Source organism: Delphinus delphis, chromosome 18, assembly GCF_949987515.2.
Source record: "Delphinus delphis chromosome 18, mDelDel1.2, whole genome shotgun sequence".
Taxonomy (NCBI): Eukaryota; Metazoa; Chordata; class Mammalia; order Artiodactyla; family Delphinidae; genus Delphinus; species Delphinus delphis.
In genome coordinates this window covers 11,521,181-11,548,093 of record NC_082700.1, presented here as the reverse complement: position 1 = coordinate 11,548,093, position 26,913 = coordinate 11,521,181, and the positions used below count along the sequence as shown (strand labels likewise).

The 26,913-nt window shown below is 36.2% G+C and overlaps 1 protein-coding gene across 1 annotated transcript in view; it reads right to left on the bottom strand.

Annotated features, from left to right (window-relative positions):
* NBEA (neurobeachin) overlaps window positions 1-26,913 on the bottom strand; it is a 628,524-nt gene that overhangs the window by 17,117 nt on the left and 584,494 nt on the right. Inside the window, exons 48-52 of the mRNA XM_059996030.1 lie at window positions 23,720-23,887; window positions 6,769-6,831; window positions 6,357-6,446; window positions 3,517-3,709; window positions 1,869-1,940 (exon numbers count right to left, since the gene is read on the bottom strand). Of these exons, the coding sequence (XP_059852013.1) occupies window positions 1,869-1,940; window positions 3,517-3,709; window positions 6,357-6,446; window positions 6,769-6,831; window positions 23,720-23,887 (586 nt within the window). The remainder of the gene's footprint in view (window positions 1-1,868; window positions 1,941-3,516; window positions 3,710-6,356; window positions 6,447-6,768; window positions 6,832-23,719; window positions 23,888-26,913) is intronic.

The following is a 26,913-nucleotide window of genomic DNA, read 5'->3' as shown; positions in this document are numbered from 1 at the left end:
GAAAGATTCCACAAGAGTTTCACCAACCACTTATAGAAGGAATACTTTTATGCTTCATTTACCTAGAAATGGGTTCTTAAGGCTATAAGATTATTAAGATTTTAACATTTCCCCATGAGAAATGTAAACTCTTTAGTAGCAGTGATTATTTATGACCTGTATTATATATTAAAAACTTGTTGGAAATTTAAGTTCTCCACCGATATGAGGAATTCAAGATGTGAATTTACAACATAATAAAAATACTTAAATGCACTAAATTCAATAGATGTTCACCCTGCACAAGTTCATTGGTGTCCAACAAGTTCAATAATAATGAGGAATAAATATTGTATGAAGTGTGTTACATAAGGAAAAAAAATGTCTTAATATTTGCCTCCATCTGTCATTTTCTGATGGCATTTACAATTCACGTGAAAAGAAGAAAGTAGGGATTTGTGGGAGGGGTGTTGTTATGTAGGCAGCCCCTCAGGGAACTTTAGGTCAGCAGCTTAAAAGACCTGGATTGTCAACAAACAGAAACCTTTCCAGAATGGTCTGGCAGGGGAGGAGAGGAATAAGAAAGATGGGAGAGGGACTGGGGAGGAAAGAGACAGGCAGAGAATCAGTGGGTAGCACTGGGATTGAATCTGAATAAAGTCAGAAACTCAGACACACCATCTGATTTCCCTGGTGCCTGTCTGTATGCCAGCCTGTCCCTTACTCCACGCCGTCCTTTCAGGCTAAATCCCTGGGCTGAATTCTTAAACAGAAAATGCAGATGTAGAAGATCAACATCACTTTCTAACACCAATTAAATCTAAGTGCTACTATTTGTGGATATCTACTAACACTAAAATAGTAATTACTAGAGAAGGTAAAAAATAAAAAATAATTTTAAAAACAGCAAAGGAAAAGAAAAGCAAACATCCCGAGTCACTTGAAAACTATGTAATTGGTCCTTGATTAATTAGAATACAGCTATTAATTTTTCCATAGTTACACTCCAGCTGTACGTGACACTGTCGATGTCTTTTCAGCAGAGAAACAGCTAGACCTCAACTCTAAAAATATTCCTTGTCCTAAGTGTATATTCTCCCAAAGAAATGTTAAGTGTTATTTTGTGTTGGAGTATAAGGAACTAACCCAAATGGCTGTCCCTCATCCTCTTTCTGGGTTCAAAGATGTAGGGTGGATTAATCTAAGAAAAAAATACCATAACTTGTGTATGGCTTTATAATTTTTCGTATCATGTTCAATTTTTTTCTAATTTAGTTCTCATAAGATCCCATGAGGACAGGCAGAACAAACATGATTAGGAACCATCTTGCAGACATGAAACTGAGGCCCAGAGAGATTAAGGCACTTGCTCTGGATCACACAGCTAATAAATGTGTATGTGATTATTTTAAAATACTTGGAATATCTGCTGCAAATAGTTATAGCTCCCAAGTTTGCTATTCATATGAAACCTTTAATCAAAAAAATGTTTAGCTCTAGTGAGTGGAGATTTCCAGAAAAGAAATTCTTTAGTATTAGTTTTCTTTAGTAATAGCTTTGAGTCCTTATATATTTCAAATAATATAAAGTTGTTAAGGAAGAGTTGAGGCTGAAAGAAAGAACAGTTTGGAATCATTTGTGTTGTTTAGAACCAACCTAAGTGACCTCCTAAAATACCAAGAAAATGCCACAAATAATTATTTTAATACCAACAAATTCTTAGATGGCATGTTATGATTTGCACAGCTCCTTGATGGTAATCTGATGTTATCTGCACATTAATTTGTGGCAGAAAAAACTATTATTCAACTATCATTTGTGATAAATAGCCACATAGGTATCTGTGGAGAGGCAGCATCCATGAAAATGTATTTTTGTTGCTAACGTACCAATGAGTGGATCCATTTCAATGGGAAGATGATGGGCTTGATCCAAGGAGTAACCTGGAGCTCCTCTGAGGCCTAAAGATTAATTAAAAGAGAAAATGGCCATAAAGTTCTCAGAAAGGAATTTCCTAATAAGCAGTGTTTTATAATGATTATACAATATATATATTTGCTTAAAAATTATTTGGTAAATTACTGCAAGAATGATTCAGTCACACTACATGTTTTTGTAGACAGTCTTAAAAAAATCATCACAATGGGGACTGCTAGTCTCCACTTAAGATGGAGAAAGCTGGGAAGAGTGTTATCCTAACAAGAAGAAAAAGCTAGATAAAGCGGAAGATTACAAAATTTCTTGAACCCATCAGAGAGCTGAAATCTAAGAAAAGGTCTTGCCTACAAGTAGGGATGGGTATGGGCACAGGCCCACCTGGGTCAAGGCAGAGAGGAAGACGGGGATCCCATCTAAGTGGGCCTTCTTTCAACAGATGACAAGTCAACTGAAGGTACAAAATTGAGCCACACCTAAAATCTTAACCTAAAAGCTACTTTCAGAGGATTAATATTTGGAGCTTGACTGAATTCATTAGTCATAATTTTTTACATGGGGTTATATAACATATAAAACTTTTAAACAATTCTAAAGAAAGATCAATTCTTTATAGTTTCTTTCAATGCAAAACATTTCTAGAGGCTAAGACTCCTGTGAATAAAGTCCTATTTTTAAAAGATATCTGCTGCATATTTCTGATTGAATGGAAGTCGTTCTACCTCATGTTGAAAATATCGCCAATAACCATAAAATAGGGGCATTTAGAAACTCTTAGGAGATTAAGCTAAAAGTCGTTTGGTTTTTCAGAGTGATGCAGAAGTCAGTAGAATAGAAAGATTCAGGTGAATTCGGCGTGTCTCATCATTCAGTCTTAGAGACATGGGAATCCTTGGGTTTCCAGGGAGATCTTAAGTGATGAACTGGGCCAGCTAAACCAATTAGTCACATACATTCCTGTCCTGGCTAGATAAGTATCAATATGTCTAATTTTTATGACAGAATTATATCACTTCAAGATATACTGGCTGGAAACTTCAGGAATGAGTTTGGAGAACACACACGTGAAATCACTGAACAATTTAGATTTTGTCTTTTCTCAAAGACTCTAAGCTCCACAGAGAGAGCCATGCTGTTCGTCTTGTTCACTGTTGTACTCCCAGTGCCCAGGACCACTGACACAAAGTGGTCATTCAGATATTTCCTAAATGAATTAATGAAGTGGAAGAAAGAGGATTTGAAACCATCATCTAGAAAATCTAGATTCAAAATCACTTTTGTTTAATATGGGATAAAAATGTTTTTTTTTTTTTCTCCTGGTGGGGCAGGGTGGGAGGACCTGAATTATCTGCAGGACTGCTTCAATTTGTCACGTACTTATTGGATACTTAACCATTAGCCAAGCATTCTGTGCAGCACTGAAAGACAGCAGCAGTGAATAAGACAGACAAGAGTTAATCAGTTAGGTTCGGCAATTATGTACTCTGCCGCTTTCTGCAGCTCATCTGGCACCCTTGCTAGCCCGCAGCACGCCTACCCTACCCTACCTGAAGCGCAGCTTCTAAGAACCCGTTAGTAAGGGGCTCCCTTAGGTACACATACCCACTGTGTTGTGCCATCGGTTCACTGCAAACAGTCTGCTGCAGGTCACGGTCACCACCGCAGGGATGGTCAGGTGGGGGAGCGTGTTGGCTGCCACATGCGTTACTGGAGAATTTGATGGAAACTTCAGCACCATGATCACATCCTGCTGCATCTGATCTTTAAACATGAGTGGACTCTGTGGAAGGAAACACTGTTGAATAGAAAGGGAAGAGAGCAAAGAAAACAAAAGGAATGACACAGTTAGTGAAAGCTCGGGGGGAGAATGAAATTAACACAGGCTAGCAAGGGCATAAACCAAGAGCCGAGCAGTCGGCACTCTGGTCTGAGAGGGTGGCACAGAGAAGCGAGCAGGGACTCCTCGAAGTCGCCGGGAGGACACCCGCTTATTAAAGACCAGCCGCAATTTAGGTACCGCCAGACGATGTGAGGAGTTGGAGATACGTCCACATGACGGAGCGTAATTATTCAGTGCAGTTACAACATCAGTTTGGTGGAAAAATCAGTCAAGTCAGTTACTGACACTGTTTACATGAAATATGCAGTGAACTGATTCTTTCATTTTTTACCTGGTTGATCTGGGGTCATGGCTACAGTCTAAATAATTAAAATATCACAGCCTCCCTTGTCAGCGCTGTGTGTGCGTTTCTGCTGCGGCTCTGATGACTATGGTCTCCTTCCCCTGCTGGATGGTGAGCTTCCTGAGGGATAACACTCTCTTTTCTTTTTTAATCTTTGTTTCTCAATCATCTAGCATATGACTTGATAGAAAGTAGACACTATAAGAACTACTATTTAGTACTATAAAATACTATAAACATGATTACATAAAAGACACAAAATAGGGATGCTGGGAATAACCATTATTTAGCTTTCATGCATGTTTTGTAATTGTTCACTATTATATATACACATATATATGAATCCTCTGCCACACAAACTTAAAAAGCTTATTTTCTTTATAAACAGTTCCATGCCAATTTAGTCTCTAACAATTTCCCCTAGGAGAGTAATGAGTTCTGACTGGGCATTTCTCCAGGATAAATATTTTTATTATCATTATTAAACAGAGAAAACTAACAGGGGAATACAACTCTTCTGCCAAAGCATTTCATAAAATAAAGTGTGAGAGAGATTCTCTTGGACAGTTTATTAAAAACGCTTCATCTCAGGTGTGGAGGCTCCGCGTCTACACTGTGTCTGGGTGTTTGGATGGGAGCAGTGCATGAGGTGAAAGTCTCTTTGCTTGGCCGCACGCGAGGACCCACTTCAAGCAGCAGAGTTCATTAGTGACTAATCAAGGGGGCTGAAATGAGTTATTGCAGAGGAAAAGAAATGTTTTCAAACACACACATTCATTTATGTGTTTCAGTAGGTGTTCGACTACCAATTCCTTGAAGGTGTAGAGGATGTATTACCTCTGTGTCGCCAGTGCTTAAGGTCGTGCCTGGCACACAGAAGGGGCTCAATACTAACTTGTTAAGTAACTGATAGAACAAATGAAAGGTGTGAACAATACTTCCGTCAGGAAATAACAACTGATACATTTGTTTACACATATATTATGGACGATGTTCAGGAGCATTTTATTCCAATACTAGGGTGTCTGGTGCCTTGATAACTGTCTAGAAACACTGATGAACTGTAATTCATTTTGCAAACAGGTTTTTACCTTCAAACTTTTTTTTTTTTTTTTTTCAGTAAAACCTTAGTGGAAAGTCACAGTTAAAAAGTGAATTCTAAAGTAGTTTCTTGGAAAAAAATTTACCTTCTTCAAATTAGATAAAGAGGGAAATGTTCACCATTTGCTAAAAACTGAAAAAAGGACTGTTTTGTTATGAAAACTGATTTTTAAAACTCAGATTAAAATGAAAAGAATATTACCTTTTCCTTTGAAAAATGAGAATAAACCTTTTAATGTAAGTAGCTGCTGTGGCTGCTGACACCAGCTACCATTTACTGAGCACTTGTATGCCAGGGGCTGGTCTAAGTGCAATATTCAGTATCGAGTCATTACATTTTCAGGGTTGGTACTATTTTTACCCCCAGTTACAGATGCTGAAATGTAAACAGAGAGCTTAAATACCTCGTCCAATTCATTCATTAGTTCATGGCAAGAGACGGTGTTTGACACAAGTCTGGCTCTGAGGCCCTTATTCTTTTCTTTTTTTTTTTTTTACATCTTTATTGGAGTATAATTGCTTTACAGTGGTGTGTTAGTTTCTGCTTTATAACAAAGTGAATCAGTTATCCATATATATATGTTCCCATATCTCTTCCCTCTTGCGTCTCCCTCCCTCCCACCCTCCCTATCCCACCCCTCCAGGCGGTCACAAAGCACCGAGCTGATCTCCCCGTGCTATGCGGCTGCTTCCTTTATTCTTAACCCCTCTTCTCTAGAGCCTCCCTGAAGTGGCTGTAAATTATATTTCTTTCCTTTTCTCATGAACTACTTCCCCTACCCCACCTTGCCCAAAAAGATTAAATTAGGCAGCATCATATTGTGTTTATATTATATTTACATTCTAATTTGTAAACGTAATCTAATTTTGGTGCTGGTGTGTGTCTGTAAGCCTGTATATGTATGAAGGAGTTTACGTAGATGCATATATAGTCAGAGAGGATGGCTATTTTTGTGAATCCAAAATTGGGCTAGTTGAAGCCAAACTTAAAGGTAAGAACTCTACTCCTTTCTCTGTTTCTCCCTCGGGTAATCAGTATATACTGAGGCTGAAGAGTTAGCCAATAAAGTGAAGAGCCTTTTAAAATGCTGCTAAAAATCACTATTTTATTTGATCTATACTCAGGTCCAAAATGTTCCGCAACCTGCTATGTCTTACCAGGTGCATGGCAGAGCTCCGAGGCGGATGTGGCTCAATAAGCAACTGAGATGGCGTTTGTCCAAAGTTCTGTATCTGTGCCTCCATGGCCTGCAGGGGAAGGAGAGTAATTGTCATAATCAATATGCATCAACGAGAGAGGTCAACACACTCTGACAACGCAAGTGTATCCCAAGTCAGCCATGAAAAAAGTCCAGAATATTCACCGGGTGCTCTTCTCGCAGGGTGCAAAATCATCCAAGTGTTAGTATTTTGTAGACAAGCTTTGCTTCTCCTTCCAAACATGCTTCCATTAACCAAGTCACTATTCTTATTTAGAAGCAGGGGTTAAATGTGGAAATGTTATCCTGTGAGTGCATGCATGCAGCTAGAGACCAAAGAACACTCTGAACACTAAATACAACACATATACCTTAATAAAGTCCTTTGTAAGAAGGAACGTATGGGGATCTCTAATGAAATAAGCTTCTGGAATCTTAATGGGAAAAAAAAGAATGAGACATAAAGTCCACTAAGGATACAAAATAAAGTCAAATAATCATGTGTTCTAATCAATTCAGAGGGCGATCAGTAGAAAGAACATTAAGACTTTCGTATAATAATCAAATATGGTAAGACTTTCACTACAAAAAATACATTTTAGTGTGCTATGCTATTCTAAGATGAATCCTGGAATATTATTTATAAGGTATGAATTCATTTCTCTCAAAAATTTCCTGAAAATTTAGAAAGAACTAACCCAAAGAGGCAATAATTCTTGGGGCATCCTGACCTATGCAATATGTCATTAAAACCTATGCAGATGGAAATATTAACGAGATTTTGTGATTTCCAATAGATAAAAATAATTCTAGATCTCAGACTGTCTGGAGTGTAAAATATGCCTTTTTTGTGTGTATGTTAAAGAGATACTCTTATAAGAGATTTAAGTATTTCTTCTATACATAAATTCTACAGGGAAAAATTTTCAATATATTAAGCTAGACTAACAGAAATATTTTTCTGAAATATTGTAAGTAGGTAACTTAAGTCAACAAGGAGAAGCACAATATTTACTATGATTATTACTCTGTTACCATGCTAATTTTCCCCCTAAAATTGTGTGCACTGTGGTTGCACATAAAAGTGAAATTCGAAAGTCATTGCTGAGTGCTTGGGAGTTAGGTAAGGTGGTAGGTGGCTCTCGACACAGCACTGCTACTAATTCCGTCACTATCTACAATTCTTATTTATAAAGTCTTTAAATTTAATAATCTGTCCTCCTAGACTGCATTTCAAGAAAATGTTTATCAATAAAAATGTGAATTTTCAAATTGATTAGCAATATTAAACATGAATGCATCATTATCTGCCATATTTTAACAATTGCATAAATGGAGCTTTGGTTCTTTTACTTGTAGAGGCAACAGGACGAGTTATTAAATCTCTTTACGTGCTGTCCAGTTTTAATGTATACATTTATTTGCATGTGTCCACTCATATGCGAAGTGTGACTATTTCACTAAATTGTACTCACATAGATACCATTATACTTTATCTCCCCAATGCAAGATTTAAGATTAGAAAGGGGGGAGAGACCATTTCTGGTTAGGTTCACATTCTGAACAATAAACTCTTGAGAATTATTTGAAAATCAAAAAAAGTACTCATTGTATTGTTAAAGTTGCCCTAGTTAGAAAATGTCCAATACCTAGCTTAATGTATCATGAACTAAATCTCTCTAGCAATAGATACCATTGCTTGTGTTTTTCCTCCTCCAGATAGAGGACCAGGTTGGGGGTAGGGAGACAGAAGTAAAATCAAACACATTTAAATCTCTAGATCAGTGCCTTGCATTCAGTAGGTAGCCTTTAAATGTTCACAGAAAGAATCAATCAACAAACATGTTTTGCTTGACTTTTTTTCTGGAAGGGAAATATCAAAATTACATTAAAAAATGTTCTGAAACAGATTTAATTTCCAGAAATCTTCTGCACGGTTCTCTTCAGGAGGTCCTGCCTCTGATCCTTTTGGACTGAGGCACAATACACACACACATACATATCTTAAATGGCTCTCAAATGGCGTCAGGGTAAATTTCAAGTTGTGCTCAATCTCACCCTTGCATTAAGACAATCGATTCCCAACATTCAACATTTATTTATTTTAAGACTAAACTGAATCTCTCTTCCTGTGATCTACCTAAAGGTTCTTATTCCAGTATTTATCTTTTAGCTATTGTGTAGTCCTGCTTTCTAATAATTCCTTGCCCTCTGATTTTAAATTGCACAGGTCTTTCCGATCCTGGAAAAGCATGCTGTCTCCCCTAAGTCTATTAAAATGTTTGAAAGGGAAGTGAGCACCTACTGACTTTCCTGATTGGCTCCCCCTGTCATATGCTTTCTGTGCTCCCCCACTTTTAGGAAGTCATCAATGTCTTCCTTTTCATTAAGAAGGGAGGTACTACTGCTGACTATTGTTATCGGGCAAATGGATATTTGTTATATTATTATATGTTATATTATTCTCTCTACTTTTGTATATGTTTGAAGACTTTGATTTTTAAAAAAAGTGATGCTGACAAGGAGAAAGATATTGTTTTCCATGTGAGGTTGGGCTTTGAACAGAGATACAAATAAAACTACTGTAGAGCAGAAAAGGAAAAAAAAAACTGATGAATTTTTATGGCTTCACCTCTCTGTTACCAGCTCATATTTTTGATTGCCTATTTCATTTCTTTAAACATATTAAATCCTTTTAGAAATTAAAAAAAAAAAGAGGTACTTTGTATGGGCGCATGCCCGGAGATATACACAACCCATTCTGCAACCTATGACGCACAGCAACTGAGTAGTTGTTATGATGGAGGAGAAAATGCCTCCCTTCATGCTAACCTTGGGCAGGGTTCTAAATCCTTCCCAGAAATCCCTCCTAAATCATAATCAATGTCCTCCATATTCTCACAGCATATTTTCCCCTTTATCGTGGAATTCAACACATAATTCCTTACGTGTGTCTGTTTGCTCAGACTGAGAATCTCTGCAGGTCAGGGCTGTGATTTCGTCCTACAGAGTCAAAAAATGTTTGAATACAGAAGTGGGGAAATGGTAGGGTATTTGGGTAAAACTGAAAGGTAGCCTGAAAAGAGAAAAGCACAGTAGCAGAGAAAACTTCAGAGTTCTTTTCTCTTACAATTCAATACCACAAAAACAATTCAGTTAACGAACATTTGTTGAATATTTACTTCACACCAAGGGATATAAAATCAGACAGCAGACTGCCCTCCAGAAGTTTTCAGCCCATAAGGACATGAGATGAGGACATCAGGGCACATGGTAGGTAGGACCATGGGGGAGGCCAGCCCAAAGGGCCAGGGAGCCCGGAGGAGTAATGGACTGAAACTCAGGTGGAGAATGGGGGAGGAAGAGCAGGGCTGTTAGAAAAGGGACTTCCAGAAAAAGAACATGAGCTAAGGTTTGAAGGTTAAGTAGAAATTAGCTGGATAACACCATAAAACAAGTTTTTGCTATATGGAATTTTTTGTCATATAGTGGAATTTTTCCATTAATACAATTTTTCCAAATATATCAAGTAAAAAAACCTAAACAACTACTTACAGTTAATTATAAGGTGGATTCTTTCTGTATTATCAGAAATGGTATCTTAGAAAATTCTACATATTTCTATTTCTCTATATATTGTTCTGCATGGGTCAGAAAGACTTAATGTTATTCATAAAACATATATTTATTGAGTACCTACTAGTACCCGGTACCCTTCTACAGATCTCTGATACTCATCAAACAAAACAGATAGAGATTCCTGCTATCGTAGAGGTTGCATTCTAGCCAGGATGCCATAGGGGCTTACATTCAGCCAGATGTCACACAACGGCATCCCATGGGCTAGATTCAGCTCACAGACATGGTTTCTATTTGAGCCAACATTTATAGGTTGGGAAATTTCATACAGTAATTTGGATTTTCTGGCTTCTTTCAGAAAAAATCAGAAGATCTGACATTACCTCATTAGTATTCCTTCATGGCAACACTCGTCAGGAGCACAGACTCTTTTTTAACACCCACCACTCATGTGACCCATGCATGCACTGCCATCTGGCCAGCTTCACTAGTTTATTCCCTGTCTGACCTCTATAGACATCAGCATTTGTGAATCCTTTTAAAATCTAATACCAAAACTTTAGTTTGAGTTACAAGAAATCTATTGCTTTATGTATCTATTGCACTTTCCAGTGAAGAAAGGATGAACTAACATTGTATGTGGGAGCTCATGAGTTGTAAACCTTGGGAAATAAGTCTGTAAACCTAACTCGCTTCATTGAATCTAAGATGTTATCCATTATTGAAGCATCATTATTTTATATACGATGAAGAAGTACAAAATGACGCCAATTAAACAATGATGCACCGTTGAAGGTAAGTAAGACACACTGTGATTTGGATTTTGAGATACCACAATGATGTACATCTTAGAATCAATAAGTTACAGTAACTTTTTACATATAAGAGTCACCGATATTATAAGTCTTACATATTTCATACAAATCTAACATAAGTAATAGGCTTTAAACACTAGATTTTAAAACATGTGACTGACAAAACCTTTGCTGATTTATAAAGGGAAAGACTATGTATTCATTGGTGGACAGCTCTTTGGTGGGATAACATGAAAATATGGATCTGCTTATACTTACATAATAACATTAGGCCTTTGCGATTGCTGAACTTGCTATTTATTTTTTTTTGAGGTTCAAGGAAGACAAATTCATAAAGTACACTAATCCCAGGTGTATAGGTTGATGAATGTGTGCGTGTGTGTGTATGTGTGTGTGTGTATTTTCTCCCCCTTATAACCACCACCCAGATCAAGACAGGGCTTTGGAATGAAATGGGCAGGTTCCATATCTCGATCTGAGCAGCAGCTACATGGGAGTACATAGATTCCCTCTTTCCCCTCCCAGCCAATTCTTCCCACTCCTCAACATCTGCCAAGCTGATCACTATTTTGATGTTTATCATCACTGACTATTTTTTCTGTTCTTGAACTTTGATGAATGGAATTGTAAAATATATATTTTTGTGTTTACCCTTTTTTTTGGGGGTTAACATAAAGTCTGTGACATACTTCCTTGTTGTTGTGTGTCAACGGGTTTTTTTTTTTTTTGCTATTTAGTATTCCATTGTATTAATCTTCCACAATATATCAATTCTCCTGTTGACGGACATTTGGGTTGTTAACAGTTCCAGGTTATTATGAATAAAATTGCTTAGAAAATACTTGTACATGTCTTTCGAGGGAGGTGAGTAGTTATTTCTGCTGGGTGTATACCTAGGTATGGGGTTGCTGAGTCATAGGGTAGGAATGTTTAGTTTTACTGCTAAATTGTTCTCCAAAGTGGTTGTCCTGATTTTGAGTATTTGTAAGCATTTGTGAACGCAGAATGCAAAGGTCAAGTTGTAAACAGAGCAATGATTTAGACTATGTGGACTTTTTAGGGCACTGATATGCTGAAACTCTTACATGTCAAACTCATTTGTGTCTGATAATTATTATAAAGAATACTACTTTACTTCTTCACCAGGAATTTTTCAGAGAGAAAGTTAGTCAAGAGATTTAAATTTTAATTGTTGTGTCGATTCTTGCTTATTCTTATAAAAATTATTCTGTGAATATTTAATTAAAGCCGTCATCATGTATTTAGCATTTATTTTTCTTCCCAGCTAAAATCTGTCAAGAAATAGGTAGGTGAAGGGAGGGAGGGATAAATTAGGAGTTTGGGATTAACAGATACACACTACTACGTATAAAATAGATAAACAACAGGCCCTACTGTATAGCACAGGGAACTACGTTCAGCATCTTATAATAACCTATAATGGAAAAGAATCTGAAAAAATATATACATGTATATATAACTGGATCACTTTGCTATATACCTGAAACTAATACAACATTATAAATTAACTATACTTCAATTTAAAAAAAAGGAAAAGAAATAGGTAGGTTATAAAATTAGAGGGAAAAAAAAAGACTTTTTTTTTTTTAACACTCCAAGGTGTTTTTTTTTAACACCTTGGAGGAAGTTCCAAAACACAGAATTTTGCAGGGGAAGGCAGAGAAGTGAAGAAAATGTGAAGTGAATTATGCTTAGGAGAACAATATAAGCACATTGAACAGTACATGTGATTTTCAGATTTCATACACATATATGACACACAACTCAGTTTCTGCTTATATGTAATGTAAAGCTCCTACTAGGGAAAGTTCCCATTAGGGACAGTTTCCCTCTTGTCCCTTCCCTACCTTCTGATTGTCCCCTTCCTTAGCCTTGTTAGGCTCGCTTTGAAAAATCCTCCAGGACCCACCTGCCAAGTTACAAAATTACCCACGCCTTCATTCAGCTCTCCTTTTTCCCACTTATTCTCAAGGAGCCCTCTCTAGTTTTTCATCTTCCCCACAGGTCAGGGGCACTGTGTATGGCTGTGTCATTGATGTCACATACAAAGGTGCCCAGTTGGGGGACAAATGAGTGATAGAATCAACCCTAATTGCCAGAGGAAGGAGCACCTTTTGTAATTATCCTTCTAAAGAGGGTGGCTTTTTAAATTTGCACAAACAGGCCATATGTGTTCGCAATGGCTCTGACATATGCCTTATTTCTTTGACCTGCTGCAGCTCTTGTTTAATTGCTTTTTTTCCCCCCCCGCTTCTTACCTTCCCTCCCAAGAAAGTTCTACCTCCTCTATGAACAAAGATACAAGTTTGGGATTAAATTCTCAGAAAAGGAAGTGAACATGCTGTGGTGTATGTGTGTTATATGTATGCCTATTAATACAAAAGACTTCACAGCCAAGGTAAAGTAAATGTGGTGACAGCTAAGTCATAGTTTAGAACGATGTTCAAATTAATGATAAATTCAACATATTCTAAAAGACAGAAATGAGGTGAACAAGTGTGCTTTCTCCTTCCCTCTGTGTTAGACTAGTTATCTATTTACACCTTCCCTTGTATGCACAAGCTAAAAACTTGATTAATGTCCTCTTTTCCTCAATGCAGGTGAATTTAGCCCAGATACATTTTTCTCCCATAGAATCTTTACAACTTCTAGTCTTTTTTTGCAAATGTAATTTAGTATTGCTTTTCAGATGAAATGCCATCAGGTCTAAGTGCCATGAGAGAGACAGTGTGAGGAAGCTAATAAGGTAGGCTGTCAAATGACCTATTTCATCCAATTCTCTTGGTCTGTACAATCTTTTAAACAGTTTTCCAAAATATCGGCATTTTATAAAGTACTACAGGCTATGCTATCCACAATGCAAAATGTCAGACTATGTCCAAATTACCAGTCAATTATCGACAAGTTTCAGAAAATTGAAGAAAAAAAATAGTAAAAGCTTGGGAACACACAGAAAGATTTTCAAAAAAAATTTCCTTAGTACTGTGTGTATCTCTGTGTACAGCTCTTACTTAGAATGATTTTACTTTAACGCTCGAGAGTGGATATTCTTTTTTTTTTTTGTTTGACCAGAAAATACAACTTTGACATACAGTTAAAAATATATGTGATTTTTATCCCTTCTGTTCTACCTCCAATTCTACCAATTCTATATCAAATAGGAAAAAATATGGAATCTTGAGAAGTCTGAAATAATAAAAAGATTGCTTAATGGCAGAATGTATTTTAAGTGATAAGCTTTTGCTTCTGGTTTATTATTGTAATAAAACGAGATCATATAAAGCATTACTTTTTAATGCTGGAAAAGCAGGAGCAAAATAAATCAAGCAAATGCTACCTGAACTTTATTATTTCTTGCCTTATAAACATTTAACTATATAAAAAATTAAAATGCTATTTTATATTCAACTGCTTCTAGTTTTTCATAGAAACTACAAAATAAAAGAACCAAGGTGTTTCCTTTGTTTTAACAATTGACTGCATTAAGGCTAAGCCTATACTAGCAAAATTATGAGAATATTTAAACAAATATTTGGTGACTCAAGTAAAAAAGAACCACATTTGCTTTAATTATCAGACTATGTTAGATGATATTTGAGGAAGGGGGTTTCTAGTTTGCTCATTTATCTGCCTCAGTGCTTGGTTTTATTCTTTTGGTATAAAACCAAAAAAAAAAAAAAAAAAAAAAAAAAAAGAGAGGAGACATCCTCCTGCTGATTCCTACTTCCTCCTTGGAATGATGAATTATAAGGATATTACATAATTTGACTTAACAAATGAATGTGAAAAAACAAGCACCATATCCTCTAGACAGAAAAAGCTCTGTCTAGAACATTAAAAAAAAATATTAGGTCAGTGCCAGTGGTGGCAAGCTCACTCAATTTTTCTACTTAAAAATAAGTCAGGTCAGGTAGAAAAAGTAGATGTATTTTAATGTAGCAGGTAGTGGTTTTCCTCCCCTGGATGCCTTATATACTCCTCCTAGAGTGGTGACTAACTCAGGGGAACAGAGAAGTGAGCTGGATCAGCATCCTTGCCCCTGGGAGATGGTCTCCAGGGACTGCATCACTGGTTCTCCCTTGCTCTCTGGCTTCCCACTGGGTTTAGCCACTGAGAAGTCAGGACAAAAGATAGGAAGGCGAAGTATTTATTGTATGTTCCCTCATTGCCCAGTCATAGTTTGGCAGTGGCTGGGTTGCATTTCTCTACCTAACGCCACAGATCCTGATGGGTGACCACCCACCTAGGGCTACTTCTCCTGCCAGGCTCTGGCAATAGCCCCCTGCCCCTATACCCTCAGGCCTAGGTGCGGTACCCAGATGTTAACCCCTGGAGGCTTCTCCTTCCCTTGGTCATCCACTTTATCCTGCCCCATATTTTTGTAAATAGGACTACTATTAAACTCTTCATTATCCCTTTAAAATTTGTTAGAATTTTGGTAATATTTATCACATAAAATTTTACAACATAAAATTTACCATCTTAACCATTTTTAAGTGTACAGTTCAGTAGTGTTAAATACATTCATATTATTGTGCAACCAATCTCTAGAACTCTCTTTATCTTGAAAAACTGAAACTCTGTACCCACAGGACAACTGCTCATTTCACCTTCCCCCAGACCCCAGAAACCACCCTTCTGCTTTCTGTCTCTATGATTTTGACTATTCTAGGTACCTGGAATCATACAGTAATTTGTCTTGTTGTGACAGGCTTATTTCACTTAGCATAACATCCTCAAGGTTCATCCCTGTTACAGCATGTGACAGAATTTCCTTCCTTTTTAAGGTGAAATAATATTCCACTATCTGTTTATGCCATATTTTTTTATCCATTCATCTGCTGATGGACCCTTGCGTTGCTTCTACCCTTCGGCTATTGTGAATAATGCTGCTGTGAACATGGGTGTACAAATATTTCTTTGAAATCTTGCTTTCAATTCTTCTGCATATATAACCAGGAGTGAAATTGCTAGATCGTATGGTAGGTCTCTTTTTAAGTTTTTGAGGAACTCCATAGTGTTTTCCAGAGAGGCTGCACCATTTTACGTTCTTACAGTAGTGTACAAAGGTTCCAATTTCTCCACATCCTTGCCAACACTTGCTATTGTCTGTTTGTTTGTTTGACAGTATTCAACCTAATGGGTGTGAGGTGGTACCTCACTGGGGTTTTGATTTGCATTCCCCTAATGATTAGTGATGTTGAGAATCTTTCCCTGTTCTTCTTGACCATTTGGATATCTTTTTTTGGGGTCTTCATTATCCCTTTGAAAGGGTAATGTGCTGAGATCCTGACTGATAAAACTAGGATTGGTATTAGGTATAATATATAAGAAAAATGCTGGTTAGCTTTTCCTTCATTTCCAGGTAGGACTGACAAAAAGGTGATTACATCTAAGCAAGAGACATTTTCGTAGAGGATTTAGAATATCTGGGGGATAAACACTGTCATAAGCTTCTTGGGGGAGGCCATGGAGTCTTTTTACAGTCTATACTTGTTAATCCTCAAAAAAAGAAAAAAGAAACTAAAACACTCTGTTCTGGATGATTTAGAGACTGACCTACCTGGAAGCAAGGGTTTTAGCAGATGATATCTTAAGGATGTTTCCAGGTTTTTGGTTCTTTGCCCACTTTTGGGTTGATCATTCAATAGTACTTAGTAGAAGACTCAGCCCAGAAATGCTTAATGATATGTGAGAGGAAACAGTACAATATCCCTGCCAAATTCTCCCTCGATGAATAAATTTATATAAAGCAAACTCTATGCTGGCTGATTCAGGAAATGGAGGAGGGAAGGAGGTTGAGGAGAGGGTGGTGGTGGAGGGGGAGGGAAGGAGGGAGAGAAGCAGTAGTACAGGTGGTGACCTTTCTTCACTACATGGAATAAGTTCACTTGGAGTGTCTGATTATGGAAAGAAAATAATAAAGTTGAAATAGATTTATTTGGTATGCGGGAAGATATCAAGACAAAGGTTCACCAGGTGCTGGTATAAACATTACAAAATGAAATCATTCACTTTTATTAAACTAAATTCAAATTAAAAATAGTATTGCATGTATTTGGCAGAACAAAATGCTCTTCTTTGATTTTGACATAAATGGGAAACAGTAATTTAGATATACTATATTGAGATCAAATGGCTTTAAATAGGTTCATTATCAATATGTTTAAAACACTTAAAAATGAGTCCTAAACATCTAACTGAAATGTTTATGTACTTAGCTTGAGTAATATCCACTTCAACAAACTGAAGCATGCAATATGTTTTGAATAATTGTTAATTTATGCTAAGGTAACAACTGTGTAATATAACTGAAATCTATGTTAATAGAAGATAAGGAAAGCCCTTCCAGCTATTTCTATTACAAACAGCAGGCTGCAATTTTCACCCTTCTTCCTTGTGTAAAATATGACTTTAGATGCTTGTAAAAGCATTTTCTGTTAATTTCTGAAAATCAATAATTAGCATTCTCAGCACCACACAATAAAAATAACACAACGAGGGGAAAAAGCATATCTCACATAAATGACACACATCCCTCTTTGACTAACTGAATTATTTATGCTTCTCTGTGGATGATTGATGACCATGGACTAGCTAAGGATTGCAGTAATTGGGAGAAAAGATAAACCTAAATTAAAGATTCATTCACTTATCAAAATTAAATGTGTCATTAATTTCCTTGATACCAATTTCTATATAGAAACTTTATTCATTGAATCATCTCAATGCATGCCTTATTGCTGTGGATGAGAAGCACATTAACAGATATATTTGAACTTATACTCTTACTAGTTTTAGGGATCATAATATTCTTGTTGTTTCCAAAATGACTCTTTAAATGTTAAATAATACCTAATGTGTATTTTCACTCCGATAATTTAAAATGTAGGGTTTTTCTTTCTATTTTAATTTGGCTTTCGAATTTGTTAACATTTCTAGCTCAGCAAAATTTCTAGTAATTATAGGGGAGAAAATTAAGATGGTTTAAGAAATCTTTATCAGCCCTTTTGTTGATCATTTGTTGCCATCACGTCTCAGAATAATTGCCTAGGAGAAGAACCCTGAACCTCCCTCATCTGAAGACAATTGGGCATCACGGCACCAGTAAATAGACAATATTGTGCTACAACCCACTCAAGCGATGCAGGAGGGGGTGTTGTGATCCCTTGTCAGATCAAAGAAAGAAGTCAGAAATGGGGGAAGGAAAGAGGGATAACAAATTCACAGAAAGAATAAGCAGTGATTGTAGAGGCCATCAATGTTGTCACTATAAATACCTCCATTTACATCATCAAGATGAAAAGTGGGTTAATTTTTTTCCTTATGAATTTTATGAGTTCATCTTCTAGGAAAGCCAGCATTGCAGATGTTTTGGTTAAAGACACATCTGTCTTCTTGGTTCTTGACAGCCCTATCATGTCAGTTCTCTGTAGTAGCAAGGAATGTTTCAGCAAGAAAATAAAGTGAAAGCTGAAGTGATCTATTCTACTTCCTATGGGCATATTTTCACCATAGCAGATCCAAAGGACTACTTTGTTATCCCTGTCAGATCAAAGAAAGAGATAAATGAAGAAAATATAGCCTAAGATTAAGAAATATTAGTAACAGAAAATCAGACTAAAAATACCACATTTTTATGACTACTGTTAACATTAAAATGTATTCAATGTTTTGATATTCCCAGCATAAATAGATAAATGAGTAGATATGTATAAATAAATAAATGTTGTATTGCCCATATGTTCTAATAATTTTCCAGCAAAACAGTCTTTTATGGTAGGCTTATGTGTATACCTTTCACGGTCAAAGAGAAGTCATTTAAAACATTTTTCAACTTGGCAGTGTCGACTATAGATATGACGGTATAGAGAAATAAATTATTAAAACAGAAGTTCTTCCAAGATACTTCATTTAATTATGTTTTAGGGTAGTAATAATCAATGCCCATGGTAGTGCTTTATACTTTACAAAGTATTTTTACATATCTTTTCTCATATGATCCTCAAATATAGTCCTATGAGGTAGATATCATTTCTGTTATCATATTTTAGGTGGTTAAACAAAGGTCCATTAAAGTGACTTACTTATGTCACTCAAATAATAATGTTGGAGCTGTGATATAACCTATTATCTGATTTCCATCTTTCCACCATCTTTTATTGACTGCTAGGTACCACAGAATCATACTCTGAGGCAGATAGGCTGAGTAATTATATCCATGACAGTAAGAGTGATAATTTTTAAAAACAATTTTAGAATAAAATATTTTTCACTCATCGTAAGAGTACAGTAAGTAATTGTTGTGGCATTTAATTTGTAATCTCTACTAACCAACTATTAACTATGGCATAATCTCCTAGTGCCTTTGGAACTCTCAGAAATTGATAAAATTTATGTTTTCTGGAAAGTGACTAGAACAAATGATCCAAAAAAATGACTGATAAAGATTTCTTAAAGCTACCTTAAAATTTTCCCTATAGGTACTGGAAGTTTTACTGAGTTGAAAGTTTTAACAAATTCAAAAGCATAAACAAAATAGAAAGAAAACCTTACAGCTTAAATTAGTAAAATGGAAATGCACATTAAAAGTTCCCTGGATTTAAAGAAATTATTTTAGAAGTGAGAAGAATATCATCTCTAAAGCTAAGTAAGTGTTCTGTTGTTTTAAAATTCCTAGAGAATTTTTTTTCAAAATAAACCTGTTTGAACATTCTCCCTGGATATTCTGAGATACACTCTAGATGGAGGAGGGGGGAATGGAGAGTGGATGGGGCTAGATGGATACGGTATGTGTATCTGAAAATAGTAAAGGGGGGTGGCGATAGGATATTGGTGAAATAAGAGGTAAAATTTTTGAAACTGGGTGATAAGAACACCCAGAGGATTTGTTGCATCATTCTCTCTACTTTTGTAGGAAAAAAAGAAAAAAGAAAAAAGCTTTCCAGATGATTCTAACACACCTTTAGTAGAGCAGTGCTTCTTACACTGTAATGTCTCAAACAAGTCACCCAAGGACTTCCTTAAATGCATATGCTGATTTACTAGGTCAGGGAGGCCTGAGAGTAGAGTCTGAAGTTCTAACAGGTTCCCAGGTGATGCTGATACTGTTGGTCTATGGACCATATTTGAGTAGCAAGGAGTTAGAAAACCATGGGACCAGACACTTAACAAACCAGAATAGCTTATTCCCCAAGCAGGTCATAGGATGAAGTTCTTGGCCATCATTTGGTAAGTAGAAATATAAAGCAAATCACATAATTTTTATTAATATGTAAGAATGGATAAGAAAGATATTCAGTATCATGCTTAAAAAATCCTGCTCAAATAGTCAGATGAGCTCATCTATGAAAAAAAGTGTCTAGAAGATTATAATAAAAACTAAGACTTAAGACAACTTAAATAATATCTAACATCCAACAGATCTAGTGTTTACATATTACGAAGAGCTTTGTACCAGAACGGTTCTGTCATGTTTCTGCCCAGAGGCTGTCATGATAAAGTTTATTATCAATTACTGCTGTACAAGTATAAAATAAGTTAAGCTGTCATATTTTTCTCAGCCAGAGATCCTAAACTGTCAAAGAATGTCAATTTTAAATCTGACATAGAGAAGAAAATTATCTGTTATTCTGACCTCTAATTTCTTGACATTTTAATGCCATAATTGCTGTGGTTAGTGCTGCTTCATGATTTCACCTGTCAAGGAAGAATGAATCAATAACCTCAAGCCATTTCTCAAATTTTAGCACTAACTTCAAAGCTCAAAGTTCTAGGCAGATTATGGGATATATATATATATGTGTGTATATATATATATATATTTTTTTTTTTTTACAAACGGGACATATGTAGATTTTTGTATATTAAATGTTTCCTCTTTAAATCAGTGTTTGATTAAGGCATTAAAAATCATCTTCCTTAGGCTAGTTGGAGTTTAGTATAACTGTAGCTTTCCTTTTTACCTTTGTGAAATATAATGATCTTCACATTTAAAAAATACTAAGATAAACATTATCAAATAAAAGGAATGCACCGAGCTCAATAGAAGGCGTAACATTTTGAACACTATTTTTTCCAAGAGCCTCTGTCTGACCATTTAGGTGGGCAGCAACTCTCTCAAGTCACAGCACCGCAGAGCAGACCTTTGGGAGCTCAACGCTGATGCTCTGATGGAAGGTGGTGTGCTTTGCACAGCACCTCCTCACAGGGGGAGTGTAAATGCAAAGGGGAATAAATGACCAGGAGATATTGACTACGCTATACTTCATTCCACTTATCCACAGGGCTCTTTCTTGTGACAACAGATGCTAGATGCTTCTATGCTGGCAAACGTATGTTCTGTACTATTCCTCCTTTGCAGAGAAAGCAATGGAGGAAGAGGGACATTAAATGACTTGGCCACATTAGGAAGCTCACAGGATTTAAGTGGGTTCTCACCTTTTGCAGGTACTTACCTGTTAATGCAGAACTTTTTTGTATGGAAATATGTTAGTCGTGGGTAGAGGAGGTAAGGGTGGGGAGTGGGGAGAGGGACGGTTAACTCATATTCCTTGGAAGGTCATTTAATCTGTTATGTCTACAATGTACTAAGTGGTTACCTAGTGGTCTTAAGGACCACTTAAGTATCTTCCTAAGCAATCTTGAGTTGACATAGGGCCACTGGGTCAGTGTGAATGCCTCTGCTGGTATGTGCTTGAGCCCATGCTGCCTGGCGGAAGGAAGGTAACAGCGTTCCAGGTATGCGCTCCCTCACCTAGTATTCTGAGAACTGACAGAAGAGTTTCTGGGTGAGAGAGATGGGTGAGGGGCTTGGGGAGGGAGGACATATATGCCACAGAATGACTCTGGGAGTTTCTCTAATGGAACCTCAGCATTCAGCAATTATGCCCTCAGACTGGGAATGCTGGAAGGAGAGTCCTGGAGTAAGGCACTCCCAGTCTGCATCACTGTGAGGTAATCAGGAGCTGTAATGTATTATTGTTCAGATTGCCTATATAATGACAAACATTGTGGCTGAACCGCTCCTCTCCAACAGAATATTTTTTTAATTATGCATTTTCATGTAATGTTTCATTAGGAATTTCTAGAGTTTGACAATTATACATAGTTTTTATTACTGTCCAAAGCAATGGTGTGCTATTTTGTTGAAGCAGGTATTTTTATAAGATTCGAGTAATAAACACTATATCCGTGTAAAGAAAGTCTCAATCCTAATTCCATTTTCTTTCTATTCTCTCATTTATCTCTTTATTTACTGTCATTTGAATATGAAAGATCTGCTATTTTCAGTCAATTTTAATGCTGCCTTGCACTTTCATTATGTACAATATGCTTAAAATATTTTTATTTTGCCCAAGAGGATTAACTTGTAACTTTCTTTATAAGGACAGCATGTTATAATGGACAAAAATGTATGCTAAAATATTCAGGGGCAAAAATGTCTATGATATTTAAAAGTCAAAAAACCATTTGGAGTTGGTCTTGGAATAAAAGGATAAGCTATTCCAATTATTTTCTTTTTTATCTGATTCTAAAGGTATTGGTTCTGAAAGGAGAATATAGTTGGTAAGATGTTTATAAAATTGGGCCATGTGTTAAACAAAGGTGTATTGTTAAGAGAATAATTAAGCTCAGAATTAGAATCCCCAGTTGTGTACAAACTAATCACATTATTTTGTAGAGAAAATCCCTTATTTCACCAACGAATTTTATAATATCTGGCTCCTCTCTCATTCATTCATTCTCTGTCCCTATCTCTTTCTTCCAGCTTCAGGCAATAATCCCATTTCCTTGTGCACACAACATGGTATAACACTGCACCTAATAATATGCTTGCAATGTGTTCTCCAAATATTTAGCCCTAAGGATCCAATGATCAATGATCATGAGGCTCTTCTCTTCCCTTTCCTCTTCTCTGCTTGAAGCCATACAAACGGAGTCATTTTGTTTTTATAGACGTCTGTAGGAAATAACTTTATGGATGTAAATTTTTCTTTTAGAGCTTTATTTCCCAAATCTACGAGTTTTCCACCTCTAAAATTAAAACTAAAAAAATAAAAAAGCATTCCACTGACTGGAAATGGAGAAGTGATTACTTCTTTTGCATAAAGCAGATGGCAGATATCTGGTAGAATGGAAGACTGGAATACAGTTTCCTTGAAGCAAGACTCATCTAGCAGCTGTTGCATCTTCACTCTTTTCACCTATCTGAAATAATTTTGTGCAACGTTGAAATGATTTAAATAATATATTTGATGAATATTTTCATAAAAAATAATTATACACATACTATAGTACATAATTCCCAAATGTTAGCTATAAAATTTCAGGGTGAGAACACACAGGAATAAGATACTATAACCTCATCTATTTTATTGATGCATTTTTGAGAACATACAGGGATAAAATACTATAACCTCCTCTACTTTACTGATGCACTTTTGAGAACATATAGGAATAAAATACTGTAACCTTATCTATTTTTTATTGATGCATTTTTTAAGTATTCTGTCTAGAAGACTGTAATTCTGCTTTTATTAAAAAATAGATACTGGCAGATTATTTTAATGTGAACTATTCATATTTAAATACTCAACTAGGTTTCATTAATTAATAACACACATAAGGCATTAAGCATTTTAGTGAAGATGCTGAAGTAAAACAAACAAAATAGGAATATTGAAGTGCATTGTACATATCTGCATTTCAAAAAGGAACTACATGGTGGTCTCATTACTTGTTTTTGACATATAACACTCACTTTTCCACATTTGTCAAGAACCTGAAATCTATGTTTTCTAAAAATTTACATTGAAAGGAAATTTATACAGAAAGAGATGCAAAGCCACATTTCTGCTGAAGGGATGACAGAAATTTTCATAACAATATTCAACTTATTACCTACCTCCCTCAGCACAGGGTCAGTGATACTGTCCAGGTTCACAGAGCCTTCATAGGTTAAGTAGTGAAAAAGATTTAGAGCCCGGACTGCTTCTGGTCCTCGCTGCTTGTAGCCAAATATAAGGTCAATCCACTGATGGAGTTGGCAAGAAACAAATTCACTTTCCAGGGCCTGAAATCAGTCAAGACAGAAATAAGACACCATGCAAATTTCCCTTTCTCTTACTTTGAAATATTCTATATAAATAAGTAGAACACATTCTTTGCATTCCTGTATTTTATCTGTACGTATTAAGACCTATTCTTAGGAGTGACAAAATACAACCTCTAATAAAACAGAGACCTAAAAGAAAATTTTCTTTCTAAAATACTTAACGTTCTCTTGGCTTAACTGTATATGTGATGTGAATTTTAATAGTAAATAGATTTCTTAAAAAGACACATTCATGGGGGCTTCCCTGGTGGCGCAGTGGTTGAGAGTCCACCTGCCGATGCAGGGGACACGGGTTCGTGCCCCGGTCCGGGAAGATCCCACATGCCGCGGAGCGGCTGGGTCCGCGAGCCATGGCAGCTGAGCCTGCGCGTCCGGAGCCTGTGCTCCGCAAGGGGAGAGACCACAACAGTGAGAGGCCCGCATACCGCAAAAAAAAAAAAAAAAAAAAAAAAAAAAAAAAAAAGACACATTCATGTTTAAAAGTAATTTGAAATGCCTGTTTTAATGCCATTTACAACAATTTCATTTCTAATTTTTAAATATTAGTTTGAAGCTAAACAATTTTATTAGAAACTTTGATACGTACTTATTTTCCTGCCTGAAGTCTTCAAATTTACCTCTAAAACGGAATGCCTTCCTTCTGTTATGAATGAGCTCTGCTATTACACTGTTTAGGAACCAGTGGGTAATTTTAGATGTTTGCTAGCCAGTGGGAAATGAATGGAAATTACTGAGAGCCAGTGACCACACGAAACCTCCATAAAGAGTCAAAAAAAAAAAGAGACCTTTTCAGTTCCTAAGAAGCCATCATAAACTTCCTAGAGGGGCCCTGGCAGGTAGGCAAGGAGTTCTGGTCACACCTGTGGTATGAGCAGTGACAGGCACAGTGTAGCTCACTGTGCCTCTCACCTCCTGCACTCATTCGTCATCAATTTCTTATTGATTGTAAGGACACACTCATTTCAGCAGCATGAGGAAAAAGCTGTAGAGCTAGCTTCTTAAATTTCAACTATGCAAAGCTGTAGAAAACAATTTTTGAAATTACAGCTATAACTAAGTATGTGAATGAAGTCATTCTTTGGCTGCGTGACCCTGATTTCTAAGGTGCTGAAACCAGCTTGGATTCACTTAATCAATAAATGGTTTCTTAAATTAACCCTCTGGTAATTATATCAATATTTCATTTTTTTAATCTACAAAATATCTGAGTGATAATTTTCAACTTTTCCCGTGATGACATTTAACTAGTAACTTATTCCCCTCAAACTCCCTTTTTATCTATTCCTTTTAAAAATTTTGGTATTTTATTTACACCGGTTATTGTGGACGTTTCTCATTCAGAAATATAAACAATTAGATTTTATAAAAGGCTAGTTTTCATACTAAAACTAAACAGAATTTCTATACTCTGTATCTCATTGGTCTTGACATAATAGTTTGGACTAGAACACAGGAAAAGGGACTAAAATACAAAAGAGATGTTGGTTAAAATTCTATACTGATTAAGTCTATCATATCGGTTTGGTCAATCTGTATAAATGAGAAGTTGGTAATTATTCAGTAATGTTTTCAGTGCATGGTACAATAAACGAGAGGATGAAAAAAATGAATAAATGGAAGTTCATTACAGAGTTGCTATTGCCCAAGTCTGTTCACTGGAATTCAAAATAGTAGTGAAATCAGAAATATTATTTAAGGGAAGATCTTACCAACATAATCACATAATTAGCTCAGCAGCAACCATTTCAGATCAATCTTATAGACACCACTAGACATATTTGGAAAGAAAGGGTCAATGGAATGTATTCCATTCGAATAAAAGAGTTACTGAACTAAACGCCTAATGCAATGATGAGGGTTGGAAGGAATGATCATCTTTCACTAACAGGAGTTTTAAAACATTTATTTATTATCTCCAACCACTAACTTTCATTTTCCTCTGCCATGGGCAATGCGTATAATTTGTTTAATGTTTCTCCTTTTGTTTACATGTGTTTTTATAAAACACTACTCATGTAATGTATTCCTGTGTGTATGTATTTTTGATTTATAAAAATGGAATAGGGTTACAGATTTCATTTTGTTTCTTACTTTCTTCACTTAGCCTTGCTTTTTAGGATCTACCTCTGTATAGGTAGTCTACTGCTTCCAGTGGCTGCTCAGAACTCCTGCAGTAATGAGCACTAGACTGCCTCTAACTCGCCATGACACCATGCTGAGATGAATGTCCTCTTTTGCATCCCTGTTTGGCTCTTTGTGAGAATTTCTTTGGGGCATATAATCTGGAGTAGGACTGATACGTCCCTACATTAGATGTGCATAAACTGAGTCTGAGTCATCAGTGCAGACTGGCTGCCCCTGTCTCCCCTCCCTCCAGCAGTGCCTGAAAGTTTCTACATGGCCACATCTCCATTGACAACTGGTATTATCCCAGCGTTTAATATTAGCCTGTGTAACAGATACAAAACAATATCCCATTGTTGTTCTAATATGTTTTCCTCTGATTACTGAGGAATTTGACAGCTTTTTAATATGCTTGTTGGCCATGTGGGTTTCCTCTTCAGTATACTTCCTGTTCAGGTTCTTTGTCCATTCTTTTCTGGAGGTTCCTGTCTTTTATGTTGTTACTTTGCAGAAGTTCTTTATATATTTTAGATAGTTGTTCCTTGGTTTTAAACATTGCAAATGCATTCTCCCAAATGTCCCATGTCTGTTAAATTTATCCATGTCACTCTTGGTTGAAGAGAAATTCTTAATTTTGAGATAATCAAAAATTTTTTTGTTACGTTTAAACCAAAATTTTTGGATTTTGGTTTAAAATAACAAAGGTAACTTTCTGTATTTTGATGTGTCAGCTTTATATTTATGGTTTTACTTTTCATATACTGGTCCTTATCTAGAATCCACTTTCACTCATATGTGGTATTAGATAGAGATCCAGTATAATTTTTGTTAATATAGTAAGTCAGTTTTTCTAATACCAT